At 36.4% G+C, this 23,939-nt stretch overlaps 1 protein-coding gene across 1 annotated transcript in view; it reads right to left on the bottom strand.

Annotated features, from left to right (window-relative positions):
- The window catches only part of LOC148938774 (apoptosis-linked gene 2-interacting protein X 1-like), a 59,008-nt gene that overhangs the window by 5,181 nt on the left and 29,888 nt on the right, over positions 1–23,939 (bottom strand). The window contains exons 5-9 of the mRNA XM_089107546.1: positions 23,028–23,152; positions 18,440–18,541; positions 14,458–14,695; positions 8,277–8,378; positions 6,389–6,471 (exon numbers count right to left, since the gene is read on the bottom strand). Of these exons, the coding sequence (XP_088963672.1) occupies positions 6,389–6,471; positions 8,277–8,378; positions 14,458–14,695; positions 18,440–18,541; positions 23,028–23,152 (650 nt within the window). The remainder of the gene's footprint in view (positions 1–6,388; positions 6,472–8,276; positions 8,379–14,457; positions 14,696–18,439; positions 18,542–23,027; positions 23,153–23,939) is intronic.

Raw genomic sequence — 23,939 nt, 5'->3', positions numbered from 1 at the left:
GCATAACACATTCCAAAGTATGGGTGGGCCCGTTGCCCCCCCCCCTGGCCCAGCGGAATGTAAGCTCCGGGAGTGGTTGTGGTCTCCACCGCCCATAAGAAACCCGGGGAACGAGTTTTGGAAAGCTCTTGCTTTCCACATGCAGGTAAACATAACCAGCATATGCTGGTAAGCATAGCATATATTAAATACGTCACCTCACCTCGGTACCTTCCCCCCTTAAACCCCAAAAAAACAATCGATCAAATATTGTAAACTCAATGAGAAACCACGCTTTGCCATCAATTTATCTAGCAAATAACCGTTTGTCTGCTTTCGTGTCTGGTTTCCTTGTACAGTCTTTAGCGCTGGTTTAGTTATAATGCACAAGTACCAGTTTGAATTTAATGCAATATTTAACATTTATCATTATCTGGCCAAGTTCTTTATTTATATCTAATAGTTTTTTTGCGTGCTTTAAAGTATGTGATGCATTTTAGATGCAAAAGTAGATCCAGTTATCTAATAAGACAATTATACAACATTTTTAAATTCTATTGTTTCTATCTCAAGAGCCTTCATAAAGGGTTACTAATTGTTCAAGCATTAGAAGTTGTAAAGATATGCCTGAATATTTAAACAAAATTTACTAGGCTATCCCTAATTTGAGCAAAACATCTTTTCCATTAAATTTTCTTCGCCTACCTAACACCTTCGCAAGACTGTAAAAAGATCCTAAACTGCAATTTAAAATATTAAGCCTACCGAAAATATTACACGGGTGAAGAACCAGAATAATAATTGTAAGGGAAGGGGAATACGTTTGAGGGAAGAAGGTGGCATGACAAGTACAACTCTCAGATAATAAAGAACTTAATTTTTACACACCAAATGAAACAAACTTTAAACGGTAAGAATTCGTGGAAAAAAGATCGGTGCTTTCCGATTATGTCGGTCTTTCTAAAAAGTCCAGTTTGGTTAATGCTAATGAAATAAAAAAAGATGAATATATAATAGTTTAGAAACAAATTTGGGCTATATATTTGCACATTAGAAGGGTTGGGGCTGGGGGTAGATAATAGCATATATTAAATACGTAACCTAATGTAACCTAGGTACCTCCCCCCCCCACAAAAAATACAGTTTAATATCGTATACACAATGAAAACCACGCTATCATTGCCTACTCTGTAGCGGTTAACACATCAAAAACGGCTTTTATCATGGCCTACTCTATAGCGGTAAACCTGAAAAGCCCACACAATTGGAAAGTATCAAAAGATCAATTCCTTCAATATATCATGCGTTCACTCATTAGGTATTAAACAGTAATGCAGTATCCAGTATGTCCGAAACCAAAGTAGCAAAAAAAAATTAACTTATAATTCGGCTTTCAAAAGAATTCTTTTCTAGATATTCAATTTCAGAACTCAAAATACAACTGAAGAATCCAACTTAAAATAAAATTCTTAAATAGTTTTGACCACGACCACAAATGATGTAGAGTCGTATAGCATTAGGAATACAACATTTGAATCGAAATGGTTTAGTCTCATTTCAGAAAGAGAATACTTTTGTAAAAACCTGTTTGAAGAACAAGAACCGTCTATCATTTTTATCCATAGTAAAACAACAAACAAAAATTAACGAGCAAGAGAGTAAGGCAGTGAAAAAATGTATGGCAAGTAAAGTAATAATCGCTAGGGATGGATAGTCATTAGTGATAGATCACTGGGGGTGGTAACGTGAATGGGTGATTTTCGGGGAACAATATTTTTTTCGGGGAGCCAAAGAGATTTCGGGGAAATCCCCAAAAATGCGGGGATATTAGAAGCCCTGAACGCCACGCAACCTTATTCCTGTAAATTTAAACGGGAATATAGGCCTATATACCTAAAATGAAGATTAAAAACTAAAACTAAAAAAAATAAGAACATTTCGCGCATTTTTTGACCTTTAAAAACTTTAGCAGAAGTCAGAATTTGCATCAAACTTACAGGGCTCTTATTTGAAATCCCCAAAACGTATTTAAACTTTTTCAGCTTTTGACGATCTCTTGGGAAGCAAATGTCTTATTTACCTGGTCTAATCGGCACTTTCAATGCTATTTATAATAGAAATTTCAAAACAAAAAGGTAAGGCACCGTAATTCAGCCAGGGGGGGGGCGACCGCCCCCCTGCCCCCCTTATGGGCGCCCATGGTTGGTAGTAAGCCATTGGTGACACAAGATATGACTTACCCACCACCGATATGGCTTACCAAAATTCATGGAAGTAATGATCCTTTATGAAAAAGGTAAGAAACTGTTCTGATTTGCATCTTGAAACACATTAGCATTAATGATCGTGAATTACATGTCATTACCTTTATCCTAAAGGATAATTAACCATAAATAAAGAAATAAGACCCTTAAAAGGCTATAATAAATAAAAAGGGTTATCTACTGCGTCTATGGTGATGAAATTTTCTTGTTTTTGCTTTTTTTTTAAATTTAAATAATAGCAAATTTTAATTATCGGCCGTCCTAGCCGAGTGGATTGGTGCGCTAGATTCAGAATTCTGTGATCGAGAGGGCGAGGGTTCGAATCCTAGTGTATCCAATTTTTCCAAAATGATAATTCCCTTTTGCCAGGGATATCCCTTTTCGAAGAGGATAATTCGACCTTGTAAAGGCGACACCGCGTCACATTTTTTTATTTTATATAACACTTGATTTTACTGATTTAAAATTTAACTGAGTTTTTTTTATTGCTATAAAGGTACGGGGTTTTGACCCCTAAATTTTTTGTATGACTCGCTAAAAACATAACAAAAATGCATATAAACAAATTTTTGATGCGTTTTTAAAGTACTTGTAAATTAATTTTAGATTAATTTAAATTAATCAATTTGTAAGTACTTTTAAAGTATTTGTATTTGTGATTTGGGTTTCAGGGTTCGGACAGGTTGGTTTGTTTCAAAGTATAGGCTCTGTTCTATTTTTATAGGATTTCCCGGGCCCAAATATAAGCCAAATATAGGATTCAGAAGTCCTCGGGATCAGATCTCTGGTAGATGGCGTGGGATACCTGGGCACATAAATTCGTCATTTCCCGAGTTTTGGCATTTAATTATTTTAATTTTTCATTTCAAATACAAACTGTACAAATAGTTAAAAACAGTAAAAAAATCAGATGCACATACTGTGCCAACGATTGACTGATTCAGGTAAAATATTTGGAATCACTCTTGCTGCTTCTTGGGCATCAATTTCGATATGAGGTCAGTTTTTCTCTTTGCAAGAAACTTCTCCATTCTCGCAAATTCCACCATCTGCTCTCTTTCACTTGTCCTGGACTTCACAGATCCTTTGAGCAAAGAAACAGCTAGGGCAATGTCTATGGAACTCTTGGACTCAGCAGCCTTCTTCATTCTGTTGGTCGCTTCCTGAAGTAGAGTATCTGCTACTGTTCTCTTTTCTTGCTCTGATGCTCTAAGTTTTTTCCTTTTGCTTTCCAGGTCTTCTATTTCTTTCTTTTTGTCGTGGACCTCCTGCCACGGACCTCTTCGAAAGCTGCTTTCTCCTTCTCGGATAGCTCTTCTTTTTTCTTTTCATCCAGATATTGTTGATACCGAGACCGTGCGGATCGTGCGAGATTCAACTGCTCTCTTGTTATAACAAACCGTTTTGGTTTTCCTCCATAAAGCCTCAACGTGTCATATACCATGAGTCTGGCATCCAAAAAGCGTTCAGACATCAAGGCCTGGTCTTCACCGAGAATCCTACCAGAACGCGAGAACCCAGGCTTAACATCTACGCTGCCATGCGACAACGTCAGCACCGCTTTGATAAGCTTGGTAAGTTCCGGGTACTTGCTGTCCCTGCGCTCATTCACCAGTCCAAAATAATGGCTACAAAAATGATCGATCCGAGTGATGTCCTCACGGGGTCCAGTTTCCGTTTGCAAAAGCAGCCACTCAGCCTAGGCAACGTCCGAGCTTACTCCAATTGCAATCTCGCATGCCACAACTGCTATGCCTGCAATGCTTCTTGAATCCTTCATGTTGATTGGACTCAAACAGCGTGAAGCCTCTAGAAAACCATTCTTTTTCAGAGGATATTTGTTCAAAATATGGCGAATAACCGAAACAAAATATTTTTGCACATTGACATAGAAAATGGCCTTGTCTTTCAGTGTTGCTTTCTCACCGAAAGCTTGTTCCACATTTTCTGAAACTATGGGATTTTCTGCAAATTTTTCAGAAAGGTTCAACATTTCTGGTGAGAAATTTTCAGTCTCGGTCACGAAATCTGGAGTTAAGACCCGTCCGCAAAGCGTCATAGCTCGTCTTTTGATCTCTGAGTGCAGAAATGAATGAGAGGCTCTTCTTTCTGGAACAGTTGGGTGAAACCCATGAACAGTTCTGCTGAGGCTAGAACAAACTCGAGTTGGGCCTTCATCGTCACACTTTTGATATAAGCCACAATCTTCAGAAATATGGGAGTGGACGGAAGATTCTTCAGTCTTTTCTCTCTAGGCACGAAGTTCAGGAAGTATTTTAAGATTGCCGGCCACTGCTGCATGATTCTAGCGAGGGCACGTCCGATCGTCAGCCAGCGGCTTGGGACATGCTTCATGAAAGCATTCTCTGGCACTCCCACTTTTCTTTGGCACTTTCGATAATCTTCACAACGTGCAGGCCAGCCGTCAAAAAAATAATGCACAAGAATAACGAAGTCGGAACTTTCTTCTCCGAACACCTGAAGACCTTTCAAGAAAGCGTTATGAATTATATGGATGTTGCAAGTACCTATGTTCAACATTCCCTTTCTCGTCACTTTCTTTTTTTCGGCATTGAACTTGTTTCAAACGCTTTTGTTGACGTTTGGTCCGTCACTTCCAAGCGTGATCAGCTTTTCAAGTGGCAGCTGATTCTGCCCAATGGCTGACATAATCTTCCTATACAGGTCATCACTTGTCGCGTGGCCCATAAAACTTGTGCATAAGTGTCTTCTATGGATTTCGTTTCCGTATGAGGACCAACATCGAACACATATCTGTAACTCTTTCATACCAGTGTTTTTGCTTGTTTCGTCATATTCTAGTACAAAATATGACTGAATGTTCTTCACAAACATTTGCTTACAGTAAGGATGCAGCGCATCGGTGATCAGATACGTGAGTTTCTTCCCACATAGGGAAATTCCATCGGGGATCTTACCGGGGAACATCGCATGGAAGGTTGCAACAATACGGTCTGAAGAGTTAGCAGACATGGAACTCTGTACCGTCTGAAGTGCCCATATTAACTCAGCTTTATAAGCGGCATCACACTCACAAAAAATGTTTGTACTTTCCAATGGTTTATCCTTGGTTGTTTCATCCACTCGAGATTGTCCGGTCAGGTCAAGCTGTAGTGGATGTAGTTGAGCAGTAACTGTGGCTTTGTGTTCTGCAGATCGCATATGTTGGTTTAGCTGAGCAACCCCAGCTGTGCAACCAAGATATTTCAAGCAGAGTTTGCAAAAGAACGAGTACTGATAGTTCCCAGTCTTACACCATTCGCCAATCTTTCTACCTCTGCAATCCGTCTTAGCAGGCCATGAACTATTGAACTTGGTAGGCCCCATACTTAATTACCAAGCATCACCCGCAAAATAGTATCCTGCAATTAAAAGGCCATAAAAAGAAAAAATGTAGATATGTCCAAAACTGGGCCGTATTCGCAGCAGCCTTTTATAGGGTTCAGCCAGGATACATATAAGTCGCAAGAACTCACAGTCTCATTAAGCAGAGACTGCTAGCCTATATACTGATCTTCGCTCATTTCGGACAGGTCCAACATGACAAAAAACAAAACATAGGCTACTAAGTCAACCCAACAGCATAGCCCAGGCAGAAGCAGCTTACTAATCCCAACACAAAGCATTAAATAAGTTCAAACAGCTCAACAGTTGTAGTTAATTATCGATCTACACCGAAAGACAGCACAGTCTACAAGCAGAGTCAAAAGCAAAGAAAAGCACATCTTGGCTTACTTAACGAGCAGTGAAAATTGCAACTCATGAGCAATGTTCTTGGTGCTCTTCAGCCGAAAATATAGGAATAATAGGATTTTAGCCAAAATATAGGCATTTTATAGGCATGCATTAAAACATAGGAATTTATTGGAATTTATAGGCGAGTCCGAACCCTGTGTATTTTTTCACCAATGAAAGGGAGATGCCTGAAAGGGATTTAAAAATAATAAAATTTTATTTCTTTTATAATCGACAAGCCTACAGAATGAAAAAATTTGTTTTAACCTATTGGCTGAAAAATTTAGATGCTTCGAACTGAACTTATTGGGAGTTTCAGAAACCCATATCCCAGGTATAGGAAACAGAAGAAAAAAAGAAGAAAAGTAAGAAGACGAAAAAGATCTCACCTGCCTAGATTCTGCTCTTTTTGACGTGTACAGGTCAAGAGCTCCGACGCATGCAGCTGGGGACACTGTAGCTAAAAACAAATCTGAAAAAAAAAACTGAGTCTGGATTTTCTGTGCTTTCGTCAAAAGCCAAGGAAAAATATTTAAAATCTCGAATTCTGTCTCGCAGTTTCTCTGTCAACATCGTTTTCAACAAAACAGTGAATTAATAACCTTATTAAGAAAATGTCAACATTTTCGTTGAGATAAAATTAAAATAAGCCTAAACTTAATTACTCACTATCTTTAGCGTCCACGAGCTAAATTGTTTTTATTGCAACCTGGCCCTCATTTTCTTTCGGGTTGAGCAGATCTGATATTGAAACTATTTTTCACTAAAGAATTGCAAAAACTGTACCCAGGCTTTATTCTAAATTTTAAATACAACTGTTTTATGCTAAACACACCAACAGGCATCTACAGTTTTGAGCTACCAAAATGGCCATTGTCACAAAAAAAAAGTACCAAGCCATCCTATACTTCACAAATCCCCATTTCTACCCCAACAAAGTTTTCCAAAGAAAGACACAGAACAAGTTTTTCATACGTACATAGCTGTTATGTTAAATAGTGGATCTCCCCCTCCCTCTTCTCCCTATTCACCACCCATTGTCAGGTAATATTTATTTTATAAATTTTGAACTGCCCTTTTATAGCATTTTACCTAGAATTGTGGTTTAATTTTCTGCTCACAAGATTAATCGTCTTAGAGTTTTTATCTGGTTTAATTCCGTAGAATATTCTGCGAGTTTTATTATTATTATTTTTTTGTCTTTACCCTTCGAACGAGTTTTAGTCTTTTTGACATATTGAATTTCCTTTTCATTAAATAAAAAAACAAGTTTTATTTCAACTGAAAGTAACGGGCAACATTAAAAGTTGAAACAAACAGAAAGTATTCTGTATATGAAGGGGACTAATCTTCCCTAAAAATACCTTGCTCTTCACACTAAAGTTTTCCAGTATTTTAAGAAAAATTCTTATTCAAATTAAACGACCCTTGTGTTTCAGAAGTAGTTCTTAAAGAATTGGGACAAAAAGTCAAACTTTAGCGTAAAGAGCGAGGTATCAAGGAGGGCACATTCTCCCTCATATATGGTTATAATTTTATTCTGTTTAGGTTTTAATGTTGCTCCTTACTTTTAGTTGGAAAAACTTGTCTTTTTATTTCGTTTCGGATCTTTTTTTTCATATAAACCTGGGATACCCCCCCCCCCCTCAATGGAAAATTCCTCCTCCCACGAGAATTCCTCACGGGAAAGTATCCCCCATAAAATCTTCCCCTGGACAATTCTATCGTCACTGATAATTCCTCCCAGAAAATTTCTTGCGGACCATTCCACTTGAGAAATTCTCTCCTTAGTCTATCATTTGAAAAAAAAAGACATTTATTTCATTTAATTTCAAATCGTTTTCAAATCATGCCTGAAATCCCTCCTCCGTGAAAAGTTTTTGCTGGAAATTCCTCCCTCCTCCATGGAAAGTTCCTCCCGCTGAAAATCCCTTGTGACGAATTTATCCAAAAGAAAATTCCCCCATGCAGAATTTCTCCAGCAGAAAATCCCCCCCTCGGAGATAAGCCTCCGAGAAAATTCCAACCCCTTTGAAATGTCCCCACAACATAGCCATATGTAAAATTGAGTCTGCAAAGAGAAAGTAAGGCCAATAAAAAGTTTCGTATAGGAATTCTGGCGAACTCCCCCGTTTAAAAAATCCCCTTGAAAGTTCATCCCTGAAAACTTTTCTCACTACAGAAAATACTACCTTTAGACACCCCTCCCCTCCCCAGGAATAGAAATTTCACCACAAAATGTGCCATTAATGTGCAATAAAAGAAATCACAACTTGCCTTCCGAAATCCGACCTGGAGCGTCTAAAATTTCAGCATCCATCGAACGCGGTTCGCCAATTGCGGTTTGCACCGAAGCAGAAGCCAATTCTTCAAATAGGTCTAAAAATAAAGAAATAAAAGTAAGTTATGTTTCCACTATTAAATTTAATAGTATTGGTATTTCACGCTTATGTCCTAATACTATTCCATACACCTCTAAGAAACGCTCGGTAAAAATACGTTCAGTAAAAAACGCCATGTGTGTCTCAAAGATTTTTTTTCGGGGGGGGGGGGGGGGTATACAAAAAAATACTTTAAAAAGCATAAAACAACTGTTTATACCGATTTTGGTTACGTTTTTACGAGGCAGACAGACATTTCGGGGGGGGGGGGGTCTAACCCCTAAACCCCACCCACCCTGGATACAGCCTTGCCTTCATGCCCGACAACCCTTCGATTCTAATAGTCACAGTTCTTATTTAAAAAATGTTTTACTCTTTAAAAGGAAAAAAAACATAATAATTTTCAACTTTGTTTAACACTCATAACTACAAAGAAAACCCAATAAAAAAAAAATCTATGATTTGCTGCCAAATATTTCAGTGTAAAAGTAAAATTTCGAAACTAAAGGATTTATGCAAAATTCGGCACATCATTTTCAAATATTTATCTTGCGTTTCAGTTTCTTTATCATCGTAATTAATCTTGATTTTATTTTTCTTTACTTTCTGAATCATTATATTTTATGCCTTAATAAAAATAAACCACAATCTTTTATCTGTCATTAGTTTCGTTGAGGCCTTTAGGAGACAAGCTCTTCAATTATATCTTTTTAACATAATCCAGGATACTTTTTTCTATATATATATATATATATATATATATATATATATATATATATATATATATATATATATATATATATATATATATATATATATATATATATATATATATATATATATATATATATATATATATATATATATATATATATATATATATATGTAATTGCCCGAGTTATCCCACGGTATAAAAAAGGTGATAAAACTAATGTTGATAATTACCAACCTATTGCAATACTTTCTCCTTTGTCAAATATTTTGGAAAAGTTATTTCACAAAAGAATTTTGTCTTATTTGGATAAAAAATGTCTTTTAACCAAAAGCCAGTTTGGGTTTAGATCGGGTTGTTCTACTGAACAAGTAGTTGCAGCCCTTTTGCTTAAAACTAATGATTCACTGAATAATAGTAATTATGTATCATGCATTTTCTACGATATAAAAAAAGCCTTAGATACTCTAAATCCTTCCATTTGTTTGAAAAATTGAATAACTCTGGAATTCGTGGAAAGGCATTGGATTTAATAAAGTCATATTTACGAAATCGCGGATTCTAAGTAGACCTACAAGGCCATCTGTCTCAGCCTAACTCCCTGGATGATATTGGAGTGCCCCAGGGGTCTATACTTGGACCGTTACTATTTTTTATATATATAAATGATCTCCCTAATTGTCTATTCTATAAGGATAGCCTAGCACTTATGTTTTTAGATGATACAGGGGTATCTGTTGAAGCTAAAACCCCTTCATTATTGATTGAGAACATGGGGTCTGAAATGAATTCAGTTACCCAGTGGTTTTCTTTTAATCGTCTAGATCTCAATTTGTCTAAGACAGAATTTATGGTTTTTGGGAGATCTAAGCAAGGAGTTGCTAAAGTTGGGATATATGAATTAGTTGTTTCTCGGTGTAAAATTAGACGGGTTAAGACATATAGATATTTAGGGATTATTCTTGATGAGCTTTTATGTTTCCGTAGTCATTCTGACCATCTCTGTATAAAGTTAGCCCAAAATTTTAGGATGTTTACATTGATTAAAGTATGTTTTTCCTTTTTCAATTATTAAAATTCTTCATCATTCTTTAATAGAATCATACCTAAGATATTGTCCCATTATTTACCTAAATACATTTCCTAATAATTTTAAACACTTCTAGACATTGCAAAATAAAGCCGAAAGAATCCTTGGTACTTTCTTTCATCGTCCTGCACGAGTTTATATACTAAACCTGGGAATTGCAATTATCGCTCTGGCATTATGATATTCAGTCTCCGGCGAGTTATTTCTATGAATCAAAAATTCTTGTTACCCCTATTCGCTCACTCGCTTCTTCGTCGGCTCGTTTTGGAGCGTATAGAATCTTTTTGATTAATTGTGAAAGAGATAAATTTTCAATAAGATACCAAATCCTTCTATAGCAAATAGGCAAAAATTAAATAGTAAATTTAAAAATCTTAATAACCAATCACTTTTTTAGACTATATTAGTAGAATATATTTTTAACCTATGATGACGGAGTGATTCTTCTTGATAATTTGTTTCTTAGCATTATTTTTAGATTTTGCCGCGCTGGGGTAGCCTCCTTGGTCCTTCTCCTTCTATATGTTATTAAATAAAAAAAACAAGTTTTTTAAACTGAAAGTAAGGAGCGACATTAAAACTTAAAACGAACAGAAATTATTCCGTATATTAAAGGGGCTGTCCCCTCCTCAACTCCTCGCTCTTTACGCTAAAGTTTTTTGTTGTTTTAAAAAATAAAGTTGTGAGACAGAGTCAAACTTTAGCGTAAAGAGCGAGGCGTTGAGGAGGGGACAGCCCCTTTCATATACGGAATAATTTCTGTTCGTTTTAAGTTTTAATGTCGCTCCTTACTTTCAGTTTAAAAAACTTGTTTTTTTTATTTAATTTCTGATCGTTTTTTAGTTAATGCAGCTTTTATTTGCATAAAAATTTTACTTTTCTTTTGCTAAATGGATGTATTTACAAATTAACTTACATAACTAACTTCGATATTCCTATATTTTTCTTCTTGCAAAAAATACAAAGTTGCAGATTTTTGCAGATATGAGCTTGAAACCTATGTAATAGAGTTTTCTGATACGCTGAATCTGACGGTGTGATTTTCATTAAAATTTATTCACTTGTAGGGGGTGTTTCCCCCCTCTTTAAAAAATCGAGTAAATTTTCTCAGGCTCGTAGCCTTTGATGAGTAATACTAAACTTAATAAAATTTATATATTTAGGATAAGCATTATAAAAAAATTCTTTTGATGCATTTATTTACATAAAAATTACGTTTTTAAAAGTTTAGATTACTATTGAGACGTATCGCTTGTTTTTTTATTGTTTTTTTTATTACGTATATGTTATTACTTATATGAAGGGGTTCTCCCCTTAGTCAATACCACGCTCTTTACGTTAAAAGTTAAAAAAAAATTTTATTAACAAAACCCAGAATCACAAACGCCGGTTAATTAGAATATATATCTATTTTTAAAGCACTAAAAAAAACAGTATCGTAAAGAGCGAGTTATTGACTTGGGGGATAACCCCCTCACATACGTTATAATTTCTTTTCGTTTTAAGTTCTAATATTCCTTCTTACATTTCAGTTGAAAAAACTTGTTTTTTTTTATTTAACTTCTGATCGTTTCTTAAATAATGCTTGGAAATCCGGCGCCCCCTTCAGAGAAATGTCCCGTACCCCAAAGACACATCCTCCACGGCAATATTCTCCAGAGTAATCCCCTCCTCTAGCCCCCCCCCCCTCCACAAAAAATCCGTCCGGACAATGGTTGTATAATTCCCAAAAACCCATAAAAAATGCTGGCCAGTCCGGCGCCCCCGGCATGGCACTTTCCCGTCCCCCCGGACCACGTCCGGCCGGGCCCGAGCCTGGCAGCTAGGGGCCCACGCGGGGCGTACCCCCCCTCCCCCACCCCCTATACTCTGACCAATTATGGCTCATTACCACAAACAACACAAAAATTTTAAAAATGAGTAAATATCATAAATTTCAGCCCTCCCCCTGGGGACTTTGGGGGATCAAGTCATCCTAAAAGACATTTTTATCATATTTTCGACCATGTTGAACAAAATGGCTATCTCAAAATTTTGATTGAGTGACTTTGGGAAAAGAATGAGCATGGGAGGGGGCCTTGTTGCCCTCAATTTTTTTCTGTCAATTAAGATGGGCAATATAAATCTTTATGTCCTTACCATTGAGCCCTTCTCCTTTTTTATTGTCCCAAGGGGTGTAAACGAACCCCCCTGGAAAAAAAAAAAAAAACAAACAAAAAAAAAAAAAAAAACCCATACGTTTTCTTTATTATGGCAAAAAATTTAAAATTCCACAATTTTTTAGATAGGAGCTTGAAACTTCTACAGTAGGGTTCTCTGATACGCTGAATATGATGGTGTGATTTTCATTAAGGTTCTACAGCTTTTAGGGGGTCTTTGCCCCTTTTTTCGAAAATCAGCCAAATTTTCTCAGGCGCGTAACTTTGATGGGTTGCAACAAACTTGATGAAAGTTATATATTTGAAATCCGCATTGAAATCTGATTCTTTTGATGTATCTATTGGTATCAAAAACCCGTTTTCTAGAGTTTCGGTTACCATTGAGCCGGGTCGCTCCTTACTTACAGTTCGTTACCACGAACTGTTTGATGATGTTTGTTGGTTTATCTTCTTTATCTTCATTTTTGGTGTACATGAACTCATTGTAATAATAATTGTTAGCCTTCCTTTCGAGCTTCGCTCCCTGTCGGCTCTATTTAATTATTTGTGTTTGATTATATTTCTACGAAATAAAATCTATCGTATCTTATATATCCCCGAGAAAAAGATCTCATTATACAGGGTAGACCAGAGTAGCAGCACTGCAGTGACAACCACAAAGATCTCATTATACAGGGTAGACCAGAGTAGCAGCACTGCAGTGACAACCACAAAGATCTCATTATACAGGGTAGACCAGAGTAGCAGCACTGCAGTAACAACCATAAAGATCTCATTATACAGGGTAGACCAGAGTAGCAGCACTGCAGTAACAACCACAAAGATCTCATTATACAGGGTAGACCAGAGTAGCAGCACTGCAGTGACAACCACAAAGATCTCATTATACAGGGTAGACCAGAGTAGCAGCACTGCAGTGACAACCACAAAGATCTCATTATACAGGGTAGACCAGAGTAGCAGCACTGCAGTGATAACCACAAAGATCTCATTATACAGGGTAGACCAGAGTAAAAATTTCAGTCACGTCTAATACAACAATTTGTAATACCTCTAAGACACCTTCCAGCCACATTTAGGGGACATTGTCACAACGAAAACTTGGAAGAAAAATTGTTTGCTCCGTCTTGATACCCTTGGTGCCTCTGGAGGCAAAAATGGACTAGGGGTTAAGGGAATCTAACCAAAGATATGGACTTCAACCAAGGCGTTGTGGAATGTCCGAGGGTTAACCACACTACGAATTACAAATTACCAAAAGTTATTACCAATTACCAATTAATTACCAAACGTAATTAAAAAAAAAGTAAATACCAATACTTTTTAGCAAAAGTTAACACATCTTAAAATAGTTTCTGGACATAAGAGGAAAGTTGAGGGGCCAATCAAACAAAAATCCAAGTCAAACTGTTATTTACAACAAATAACTAAGTCAAACTCAAAACGAGCAGAAACTAAGATGATTAGGGCTGACACCACCCGTGGCTTCTGAAAACCAGAACCTAAAACTTTACTAAAAATAAGATATATGTTTTCACTTTATTTTTAACTTTAATTGATCCAAAATTACTATGACTTCTATGGGGTAAGGTTTATATTAACGGACTATTCAGAAATAAACTTACCTCTGTAGTCAGCATTTCATCCTGAATCCAATTGTAACATTCATTTGTGTCGGAAATGAATTTTAACCCTATCCCTATATATACCAATTCAGAGTATATTCCAATTCAAAGTATATATTTGCACATTAGAGATTTGGGGTAAAGCCCATTTCTGATGGAAATGAATGTTAAATTTGGATTCCGGATGCAATTCTGACTATGGAGGCAAGTTTATTTCTTAGCTACTTGAATAGTCCGTTCATATAAACCTTACCCTAAATATCAGTATATGTATATTAAAATATCAACATGCATTCATTTGTTGTTTTCAGTAATTTGGTTGTGACTTTTTTTTTTTTTTTTTACTTGATTAGCCATCTAGGTATACTTTTTAGGCATAAGAGGAAAGTTGAGGAGTCAATCAAACAAACATCTTAATGGGCAAACAATACATCACTTACAAATGATTAAAAATCCCTGAAAAGAAGAAAATTAACTACAACTACATTTACCTTTGCTATTAGGATCAATTTTTCCTTGCACGGGAGTTGGTTTAGCCAACACAACTTGGGGTATGGCGGGCAATGTGTTTATATCTGGTATTCGGTCGTGATATATGAAATCGTTATCCCTCTTGGCTTCACTCAAGGCTTTAGCAGTCTTTTCCAAAATTGCATTGCAAAGCTCAGCCATAGGTGCTGATTCAACACTGAATCGATTTTGAGCTATTTTTAACTGGTCTAACCCAAACTAAAAATGAAAACGTTATAAATTTTTATGTCTATGCCATTTTTATTCAAACAAGACTGGGGGTAAAACTGGGGAATAACAGCCTCCTCCCTCCTTCCGGCCCGAATATAAGCAAAAATAGCCAAATCAAAGTGAAATATTTGATCAAAGTGGGCAACTCCTTAGCCACCACCCCCCAGCTCCGGCACCCGGAGCAGCTGACCTGGTTGACTCCCCTCTTTGAGCGTCTCTGAGCACCTCACCAATAGGGGATACGAGTTAGGGAATGGTGGATCAAAGTTTTCAACAGGGAGGGATAACACGAATAGCCACCACGCTGACCTGAACTAACGGTAACAGAATTTTTTTTGTGGGGTAGATTGAAAAATCAAGTTTAGGGATTTTAAGCCGAACACTGTTTGAAAACTAAAAAATGCCTATTGCTGACTCTAGGTCGGAGCAAGGGGCTAGCTAAGCCTGAAAATTTCCACGGCGGTGGTGGAGCTCCAGGCAATGAGGCTTGACCCTCCGTCCCTAGGCAGCATAGGAAATCCGTCAGCGTACCTCAAGGTGGTGAAAGGGTGTAAACATCACTGAACTGCACGCCAAGCAAGGCTGTGGCTAGCGCGCTACAGGTGAATGCAGGACTAGGGACCTTGTGATGAATTGTATCTTCAAGAAACGTCCAGCAAAGTTGATGAATGTGATAAAGAGTAAAAGTTTGGCTACGGTATCCCCGGTTTTAAGCGATGCAACGAGACATGCGCCCTCGTCGAAAAGTGAGCTAGCTACCATCATATCAAGAAGACAGGGCCTAAACTTTGGCTGCTGGAACCTAAGATCGATAAAATGCCCCCTGACCCAAGCTTTTATAGATGAAGAATTTCGGAGTTATAATCTTGACATTTTGTGCGTCTCTGAGACGAGGTTGAATGGACGTGACCCGGTATCCCCGTGATCAGTATCCCCGGTTTTATGCGATGCGACGAGACTTGCGCCCTCGTCGAAAAGTGGGCTAGGTACCATCATATCAAGAAGACAGGGCCTAAACTTTGGCTGCTGGAACTTATGCTGGATAAAAAGCCCCCTGACACAAGCTTTTATAGTTGAAGAATTTCAGAATTATAATCTTGACATTTTGTGCGTCTCTGAGACGAGGTTGAATGGACGTGACATCTCTATCCTAGAAGCACCGTCTGGGAAGAAGGTCAAATTTTACAACTCGGGACCAACGGATGGCTCCAGTTTAGCAGGAGTAGGTCTCATATTGTCCACAAAAGCGACCACTGGGCTCCTCGAATATGAGGCAGTATCTAGCAGGATTGTATGGGTGAAATTTAAAAGCCAAAATAACAACATGACCGTCCTTAGCGTATACATCCCAACCTGAGATGGGCCTTAGCACCTAAAAGATCAGTTTTACAGTGAAATTCAGATGGTCATCGACAGGATCCCCTGAAAAGATATGCTCGTGATTGGATGTGATTTTAATGCAAGGTTGGTGGCAGGCTGAATGACTTTGAACAGGCAATTGACAATCATGGCCTCGGTGAAAGGTGCTCTAATGGAAACAGACTACTCTTGTTCACATATACCTGGGAATCTCGCGATGGAAGTGAAGGCTCAAATTTATTACCTGCTTATATCTCGAAGGTGGAAGACCATGATGCTAGACTCAAGGGTGCACAGAGGTGCTGACACAGGATCAAAAAATGGATACAACCACTTCTTGCTAAAGAATGGGCTAAGGTTCAGACTCAGTACGAAGAAGGCACCCATGCTAAGTCATAAAATAGATGTATCGAAATTAAAAATATATAAATACCGAGATTCCTTTATCCTTGAACTTTCCAACAACTTTGCCACCCTACAAGACGACGCTGAAGGTATTGATCAGAATTCCAACTCATTAGGATGCCCCATTTCAAAGAGAAAATGCAGCAAGTTCAAAGGCCACGTGAAGGAAACCGAAACAAACATCCTCGGAGTTGTTAAACGAAAAGCCAAAAAATGGATCTCAGAGAAAACGCTAAAATTCTCTGCAAAGAAGGAGATAACCAGCAAAAATCCCCTGCATAAAATCGCTGTGTCAGCAATGTCATAAGTCTGCTAGAACCGACCGAGAGGCCTACTGGCCAAATATGGCCGATGAGATGGAAAAAGCCACCTCACGAAATGATACAAGAAAACTTTACCAGTTTCTTGGACTTTTTTATTTATGTTTGAGTCAGGAGCAGGGCGACGTAATTGATTTTGCCCCGGGCACTACCAACCCTAGGAACGACCCTGCCCTTATTTTTGATTTATTATGATCCAATATCATTTGCAAATAATTTTCTTTTAGTTCGGTGAATGGTTAGGATTCTAACTGTAAAAATTAGTAGTGCTGTATCTAAAAAAAGCATACCACGATTTTACCAGATTTTTTTTTTACAATAGGATTTATTTCTTTTTTTTGCGAGACGAGCATTGCAATTTACCCTAACAAGAAAGCCGGAAGAGGTTAATTAAAATTGAAAGCGCATAGAAAATCCAAACTACAATTTTTGTGCATATTAAGAATTCTTTTATTGACTTGTTTCATTCTGGTGAAGGCCACTTCACCAGAATATTTACATATTTAGGTGAAGGCCACTAAATATTTACCCTTGATTTATTTTATGATTATGTTGAAAAAAAGTTTCAAATCTTAATGAAAAAGATTATATTAAATGACTATTTTTTAGCTGATTTTTTTGTCCAAAATCTGATGGTATCCTGATCCAAATCAGTGTGACAAATTAAGTCGCAGCTTTGTCTTTCTTCTCTGTCTAACGAAGTTTATAAGCAATAAAATCCAAGAAGCTGTCATATATTAAATTACACTTCAAGTACTATAGGCTAAACTAGAATTCAAGTTAAATTACATTAAATTTTTCTTTTTTGTATTTTTGTGGTTGTCATCAAGTTAAAATCTATCAAAAATTGTAAAAATATCTTATGCAGTTTATTACTCGCAGACCTGTGCTATTCATAAAAAAAACATTACAGTCAGGAGGTACCAATGTAAAAATTTTGCAAAAAAAAAAAAAAAAAAAATCGTAAAATATGGCAACCTTATCTATAGACTTATCTATCAAACAATGAAATAACATCATTTTTATACAATCCTAAAAAGGGCTTATCCCAGATTTCCCTCTCAATCACTCGGGCTATCTGTCTTGGCTTTTTCTACAATGAGCCATGTCTTGATATCTACTGCAAAATACTTGCAATAACTACAATACATCAATGCAAATAATACTTGCAAATACATACAAAATACTAGTGAGCGTCTCTAAGTCTATATCATGGAAGGTCTTAGCCCTCTTGATAACTTTTCAAAAAATTGGGCCCCTTCTCGGATTAACTATAGTCTACTTTACAAACTCCTTTTTTGTCCTTATTAGAGCAATTATTGGCGGATTAGGAGGACTTAGTCAAACCAACTTTCGTCTAATTATAGCTTTTTCCTCTGTTAGACATTTATCATGATTTATAATTAATATAAGTAGATTTTTTGGGTACCAATTTATTATGTCACTTACTTGATTATTCTTTATTTTGTAGTGGCCCTATTGCAGCAAGGGGGGTTGTTCTACGTGATCATAATAATAATAGAAATTATAATAAATAATAACAATAATATAAACCTTGAAAAATAAAAAAATTCTAGATTAAAGACTAATAAAAACTCTAGAAGACATTAAAAAAAAGAAAAGATACAAAAACATTTCTGCAGCTTACCTGAGCTCTGGCTATTTCTTCGCCAAAATGCTTCTCTGTATTACAAACTTTGCATTGGTAGTAGTTGGCAACACCCAAATAAAACGCTAGACGTGCTGAAACCTACAAATATAAGTCAGATCAATGATATAATTTATACTTAAGATTCATTTATGCAACCTTTTTTCTATGAGTATGCCAAACTTTATTGAGATTTTACAAATCAAAAATTACAACATTTTGGGTCGTCCAGAGCCCAAGTTTGCTCTGACAGCAAACTTGTTTCACTGGAAAACTCCACTTTAAGATATCAATGAAAAAATCCATCAATGAGTTCCATCAAACCTAAAAATCCATCAAACCTATAAAACGCATACAAAATTTGTTTATATCCATTTTTGTTAAAATTTTTACGAGTCAAACAAACATTTGGGGGGGGGGGGGGAAGTTCAAACACCCCAACCCCCCCCCCTCTAGGTACGGCCTTGGTAGTACCTATGAGAGTCTCATCTGTATGCCGAGGGGGCTAATGACCAAAAAAGTTAAGTTGAGCTTAAATGCTTTCTGGCCAAGATTTGCGTGCTGAATCAGCTGGATTTTTCTGTAAATCTTATGAACCGCAGGTATATATCGTCAGTCGGGTATCACAAGGACGTATCTCTATAATTGTAAATTTTTAGAAGCGGAAAAAAAAAGCTCGCAACTTTTTTATTTCCCCTCCGATAACCGTAAAACAAAATCAGATCGATAAGTAAAGTCAATAGGTCAACAAATCAATCCGTCTTTGTTTAACGATTATCGAAGGGGAAGTAAAAAAGTTATGGGTTTTTTTTCCGCTTCTAAAAATTTACAATTATGAAGATACATCCTTTTAATACCCGATTAACGGTATTCAACTTTTTTTCAATAAATATATGCAGCTTCACCACGGCTATAGAAAAATGAAATATGTAAAAATAATAGTAAGAAAACAATTTAATCAAATAAAATTCTCTCGCATTTTGACACTCTTAAACGCGCAAGTAGTATTTCCAAATAAGGATAAATTCTTTTAGTAGAAAGTGAAAAAAATGACAAAACTCTGGATATTTCGGTCATACAGTGACCGTCGCCACCAGCCAAACGCCATCAGCTGATTACGATCACAGTCTATGTGGCCGAAATATCCAGAGTTTTGTAATTGTTTTTCACTATCTAACAAACGGATTTATTCCTATTTGAACTGTTATTTGTAGTCATGGAAAAGCAGTATGGTCTTAAAAATACCTAAGGCCTTCTTTGAGCAAAATTGATGTTTTATGGGAAAAAAAATCGCAGAAAACGCCACTCTGCTATTGTCTGTCAGGACGGGGGGGGGGGGGGTGCTTGAAACCTCCTATATAGGGTTCTAGACCACGAAAATCCAACTGTCTAATTTTCATTCTAGCATTTTGACTCTCTTTAGGACAAAAAAATGATGTTTGGTAGCACAAAAGTGCAGAAAATGCCACCTCATTGTGGCACAATCTCTGTTGTTACTTAAGAAGGACACTATCATTTCATTCCATTTCAAATTGGCCTTCTCCCGTCATTCTACGACTAGGGGTTCATAACGATAGGTCGATGAACATCAGAAAGAAATAAGAAAAAGAAAAGAGACATTGGTGCTTCCCATTAAAAAATAAGTAATTTTCTTTGTTGTTCAAGGGGGGGGGGGATAATAAGTCCAATAATAATTCAAACTTAAAGCAAACAAGAAATTACTATTGAAGAATAAATTAAACCAAAAATGAACAAAAATCAAAGTAAATAATCAAATTAAACATAAGCATAACAGATTCTGGTATAGATGAATAATTAAACCCTAAAACAATAACAAAATTAAAATCAAAACGAACAGATATTAGTATTAATACTCAAAGAGTACTCGACTTAAACCGAACAGAAATTAATACAAGCTGGAGTTCGGCCATTGCCCCTACCTCCATCGTAAATCTTCTAACGTCCATTCGATTATTAGCATGTGGAAAATAAACTATATGTAGTTTGAACAGTTTGCTTTAATTTTTAAAAATATATTTTAAAAAAAAATAGTCACAAAGCAAAACTATCAAATCCTATTGAAAAAAAAAACATATGTATGTGGATTGACAGTTTTCGATAATACAATTTTCAGATCCAGATCAATTCAGAATCGATTTTCAGATCAATTCAGAAAATGCAGAAAATTCAGATCAATTTTCAATTACACACTTCAATTACTGAACAGATCAAAAAAGAAGACCAAAAATTCAGGATTAATAACAAAATTGTCTACGTCCATGTGAGCGTTATCTGATACCATTATAATACACATCATGATATATTGGTCATCTACACATGGATGAACCGACATAACAAAATATCCGAGCCGACAGTGATAGTCCTTTATTTGATCCCGGTTTGCTCTTAGAAAACAAACTATATGTATAATGAACAGTTTGCTTTAATTTTTCAAAATATATTTGAAAATAAAAATAAAGTCACAATAAAAGTTAAGATGACTGGGAAGAAATAATGAAAATACTCTGAAATTTGAAAATACAACGATATCCTGGAAATCTCAGCAATTCAAGTTCCAAGATTTTAATTATAGAAATTTTTCAAAATTCTGATTATAAAGCATTTTTTTGAAATATATATTTGTTTTCAGTAAAGCGCCAATGACACAATAGACTTTAGATACGCAATTAACTTTTTTATTCTTTAATAATTCTAGTATTTTATTCTTTAATAATAGTATTCTAATTCTTTAATTCTAGTATTTTATTCTTTAATAATACCTAGAACCCGCCAAATCTTTTTCTTTTAAATGATAAAACGGTACTTGCGCGTTATCCTGACAGCACTCAAGAATTTTTCTGCTAAATACCAGTTTACCATTCTGTATTCGGAGAGAACTAGCTAAGGTTCACTGAATTAAACTACATCGTAGCTATATTTTTGTTAAATATTTAGTATATAGAGTCGGAATTTTGGTTAGGTAATGTTAGGCTAGGTATATAATATAATTCGTTCTGGGCGGCCTGTTTAACTTATTTCTTTGTTGTAGTTTCAATAATTTTGTTGCTAAAGTATTACAGTTTCATCATATTTTAGTATATGTCATTATGATTAACCTAACTTCATTTCTTGAGTGTTGTCGGGATAGTCCAATTCGTACTTACAGAAAGAGGGAGAGAGAGAGAGAGAGAGAGGACAGAGAGAGAGAGAGAGAGAGAGAGAGAGAGAGAGAGAGAGAGAGAGAGAGAGAGAGAGAGAGAGAGAGAGAGAGAGAGAGAGAGAGAGAGAGAGTGGGGGAGGGAGAGACAGTAAAGGAGGGAAGGATAGAGAGAGGGAGGGAGGAAAGGATGGAGGGGAGAGAGGGAGGGAGGGGAGAGAGAGAAAGAGAGAGAGGGAGCCAAGGAGAAATATAGAGATTTGTTACCAAAAATTTACAAAATAATTTACTTAAAACCATAAACCAGGTTCACTCAAAACATAAAAACATATTCAATGTTGTTCCCCTGCGTAAATCTTGCAGTCAAAATCAGATCACCATATTTACAATAGGTCTTATGTGAAAATGACGCAAAACCAAAAGCGGGTAAAGGTCTAAGTGGTTCGTTGAAAGCCAGATATTTACAATCTTTTTTTTATATAACGAAGCTAAATAAAAGCAATAACAAATTACAGTGAAAGAAGGGGATGAATCATTCTAAATAGAAATTATTGATGTAAAAATGGACTAGTTCTTCCTAATTAGACCATCAAATTTCTATTTTACTATGTGAGGTGCCAAATTTTTTATGACTTTGCCTGGTCAACATTATATATCTGGCATGTGAAGTAAGCGGGCCATAGGCTGCACACGTTCTATTGATAAATAGTCAACGATCTGTCAACTTTGACGATCAAAAGTGACGATACTTTTATAGCTAAGTCAACCATATGCTATGGACACCGTGATACCAGATGTCGTGAGTCTGGGGAGCTTACGGTTAAATAAATTCCTAGCTAACATCTGAATTTCTGATGTCGTAGAAAACGCTTGGTAGAAAACGCGAAGCAGAAAACACTTTGTCCGGCTGGGAGCTTAAGAAGACCATTTACTATGAAATCTGGCCTTCACCTTAATTCCAGCATTTTTTAATTAGATTACCACTTTCCTAACCAAGTGGTTAGTGCTCCGGAATTGCAACCCTGAGGTCAGGGGTTCGAGTCAGGGTGTCGTTGGTTTTTCGTTTTGGAACGGAGGCCAATGGTGTGACCTTGTAAGCTCAGCCAGAGTCGACACAACTCTGAATGGGTACCGGAGAAATCTGGGGGGAAAATACGGAAAGCCCCCAATCACATATTACACTCCCGGCCAAAGGCATGGAATCAGGAGATCGGTCCCTGCGCAACGCAGACCATTGGTCAGCATGAGAAAAGGTTTTTTTTATTACCACTATCAATACGCTGCTTCCATATACCATTCCATCTATTGAGTTTCTCATAAACAAAAATTTCCTTGCACTCACTTGTCCGTTACACCCCCCCCCTCCTGATCAGGAAGCAAACGTTACCCAAATATTCCCTCTTAATACTATAAAAGAGAAAGACAACTCACCCTGGGTATCCAGTTTCTATCCCAGACGCTACGGACTTTATCCTTTTGTAGCAACTTCATAACTTGAGAATACAATCCATTCGTTTGAGATGCGAGTTTTGCAATTGTTGCCGGTTTCTTCTCGTCTGTAACAAACAACACGGTGTGTAAAAAGAGAATTTTGTGAGTATTTAAGAGCACATAACTGAGCTATAAAATTAAAATACATATAATTTTTAGTATAATATTTACCTTCCATTAGACCTTAGTTCCTATATGTGGCATATAAGCCGACTAAAATGCAGAGCTGTCTCGGAGCGGAGCTGCGGTAGTGACGTCTTCAAATTGCGGTCGGAGTGACAGCTCTGCTGTCCTCAGGTAAATATTATATTTAAATTAATATAATTGTTAATATAAATTGTTAATATAATTAATATAATATTAAATTAGTATAATAAAATTAATGTTACAATATTACAATTAAATTAATATAATATTAAAATTAATATGGATTTAATATCAATATATTTAAAACTAATATATCCGCAATTGTTGCCGGTTCCATCTTGTCAATAACCAACAACACGGTGCGTTGATTTTTTGCGTGAGAGAATTTTGCGAGCATTTAAGAGCATAAAACTGAGCTATAAAATAAAGAGCTATCAAATTAATGAAGAGTATTTAAGAACTATAAAATTTTAGAGTATGATAATATAAGCCCATTTTGTTACTGCTTCATAACAAAGACCGTCGGCATTATCCACACGTCAACAAACTAAATAACTGCACAAAAGTATGGATGTACCCCCCCCCTCCATCCAGAATTTGACAAATATGGGGTTAGAAACGGTTTTGTTCAGGCTTCTAACCCCTCTCTTTAATTCAGAACCAGTGTACATGTGAGATCAGCATCGTAATTATCGTAGAAATAAA

Source organism: Artemia sp. Qi Xiang Cuo, unplaced genomic scaffold, assembly GCF_049724085.1.
Source record: "Artemia sp. Qi Xiang Cuo unplaced genomic scaffold, ASM4972408v1 HiC_scaffold_2920, whole genome shotgun sequence".
NCBI lineage: Eukaryota > Metazoa > Arthropoda > Branchiopoda > Anostraca > Artemiidae > Artemia > Artemia sp. Qi Xiang Cuo.
This window is presented reverse-complemented; position numbering and strand designations above follow the sequence as displayed.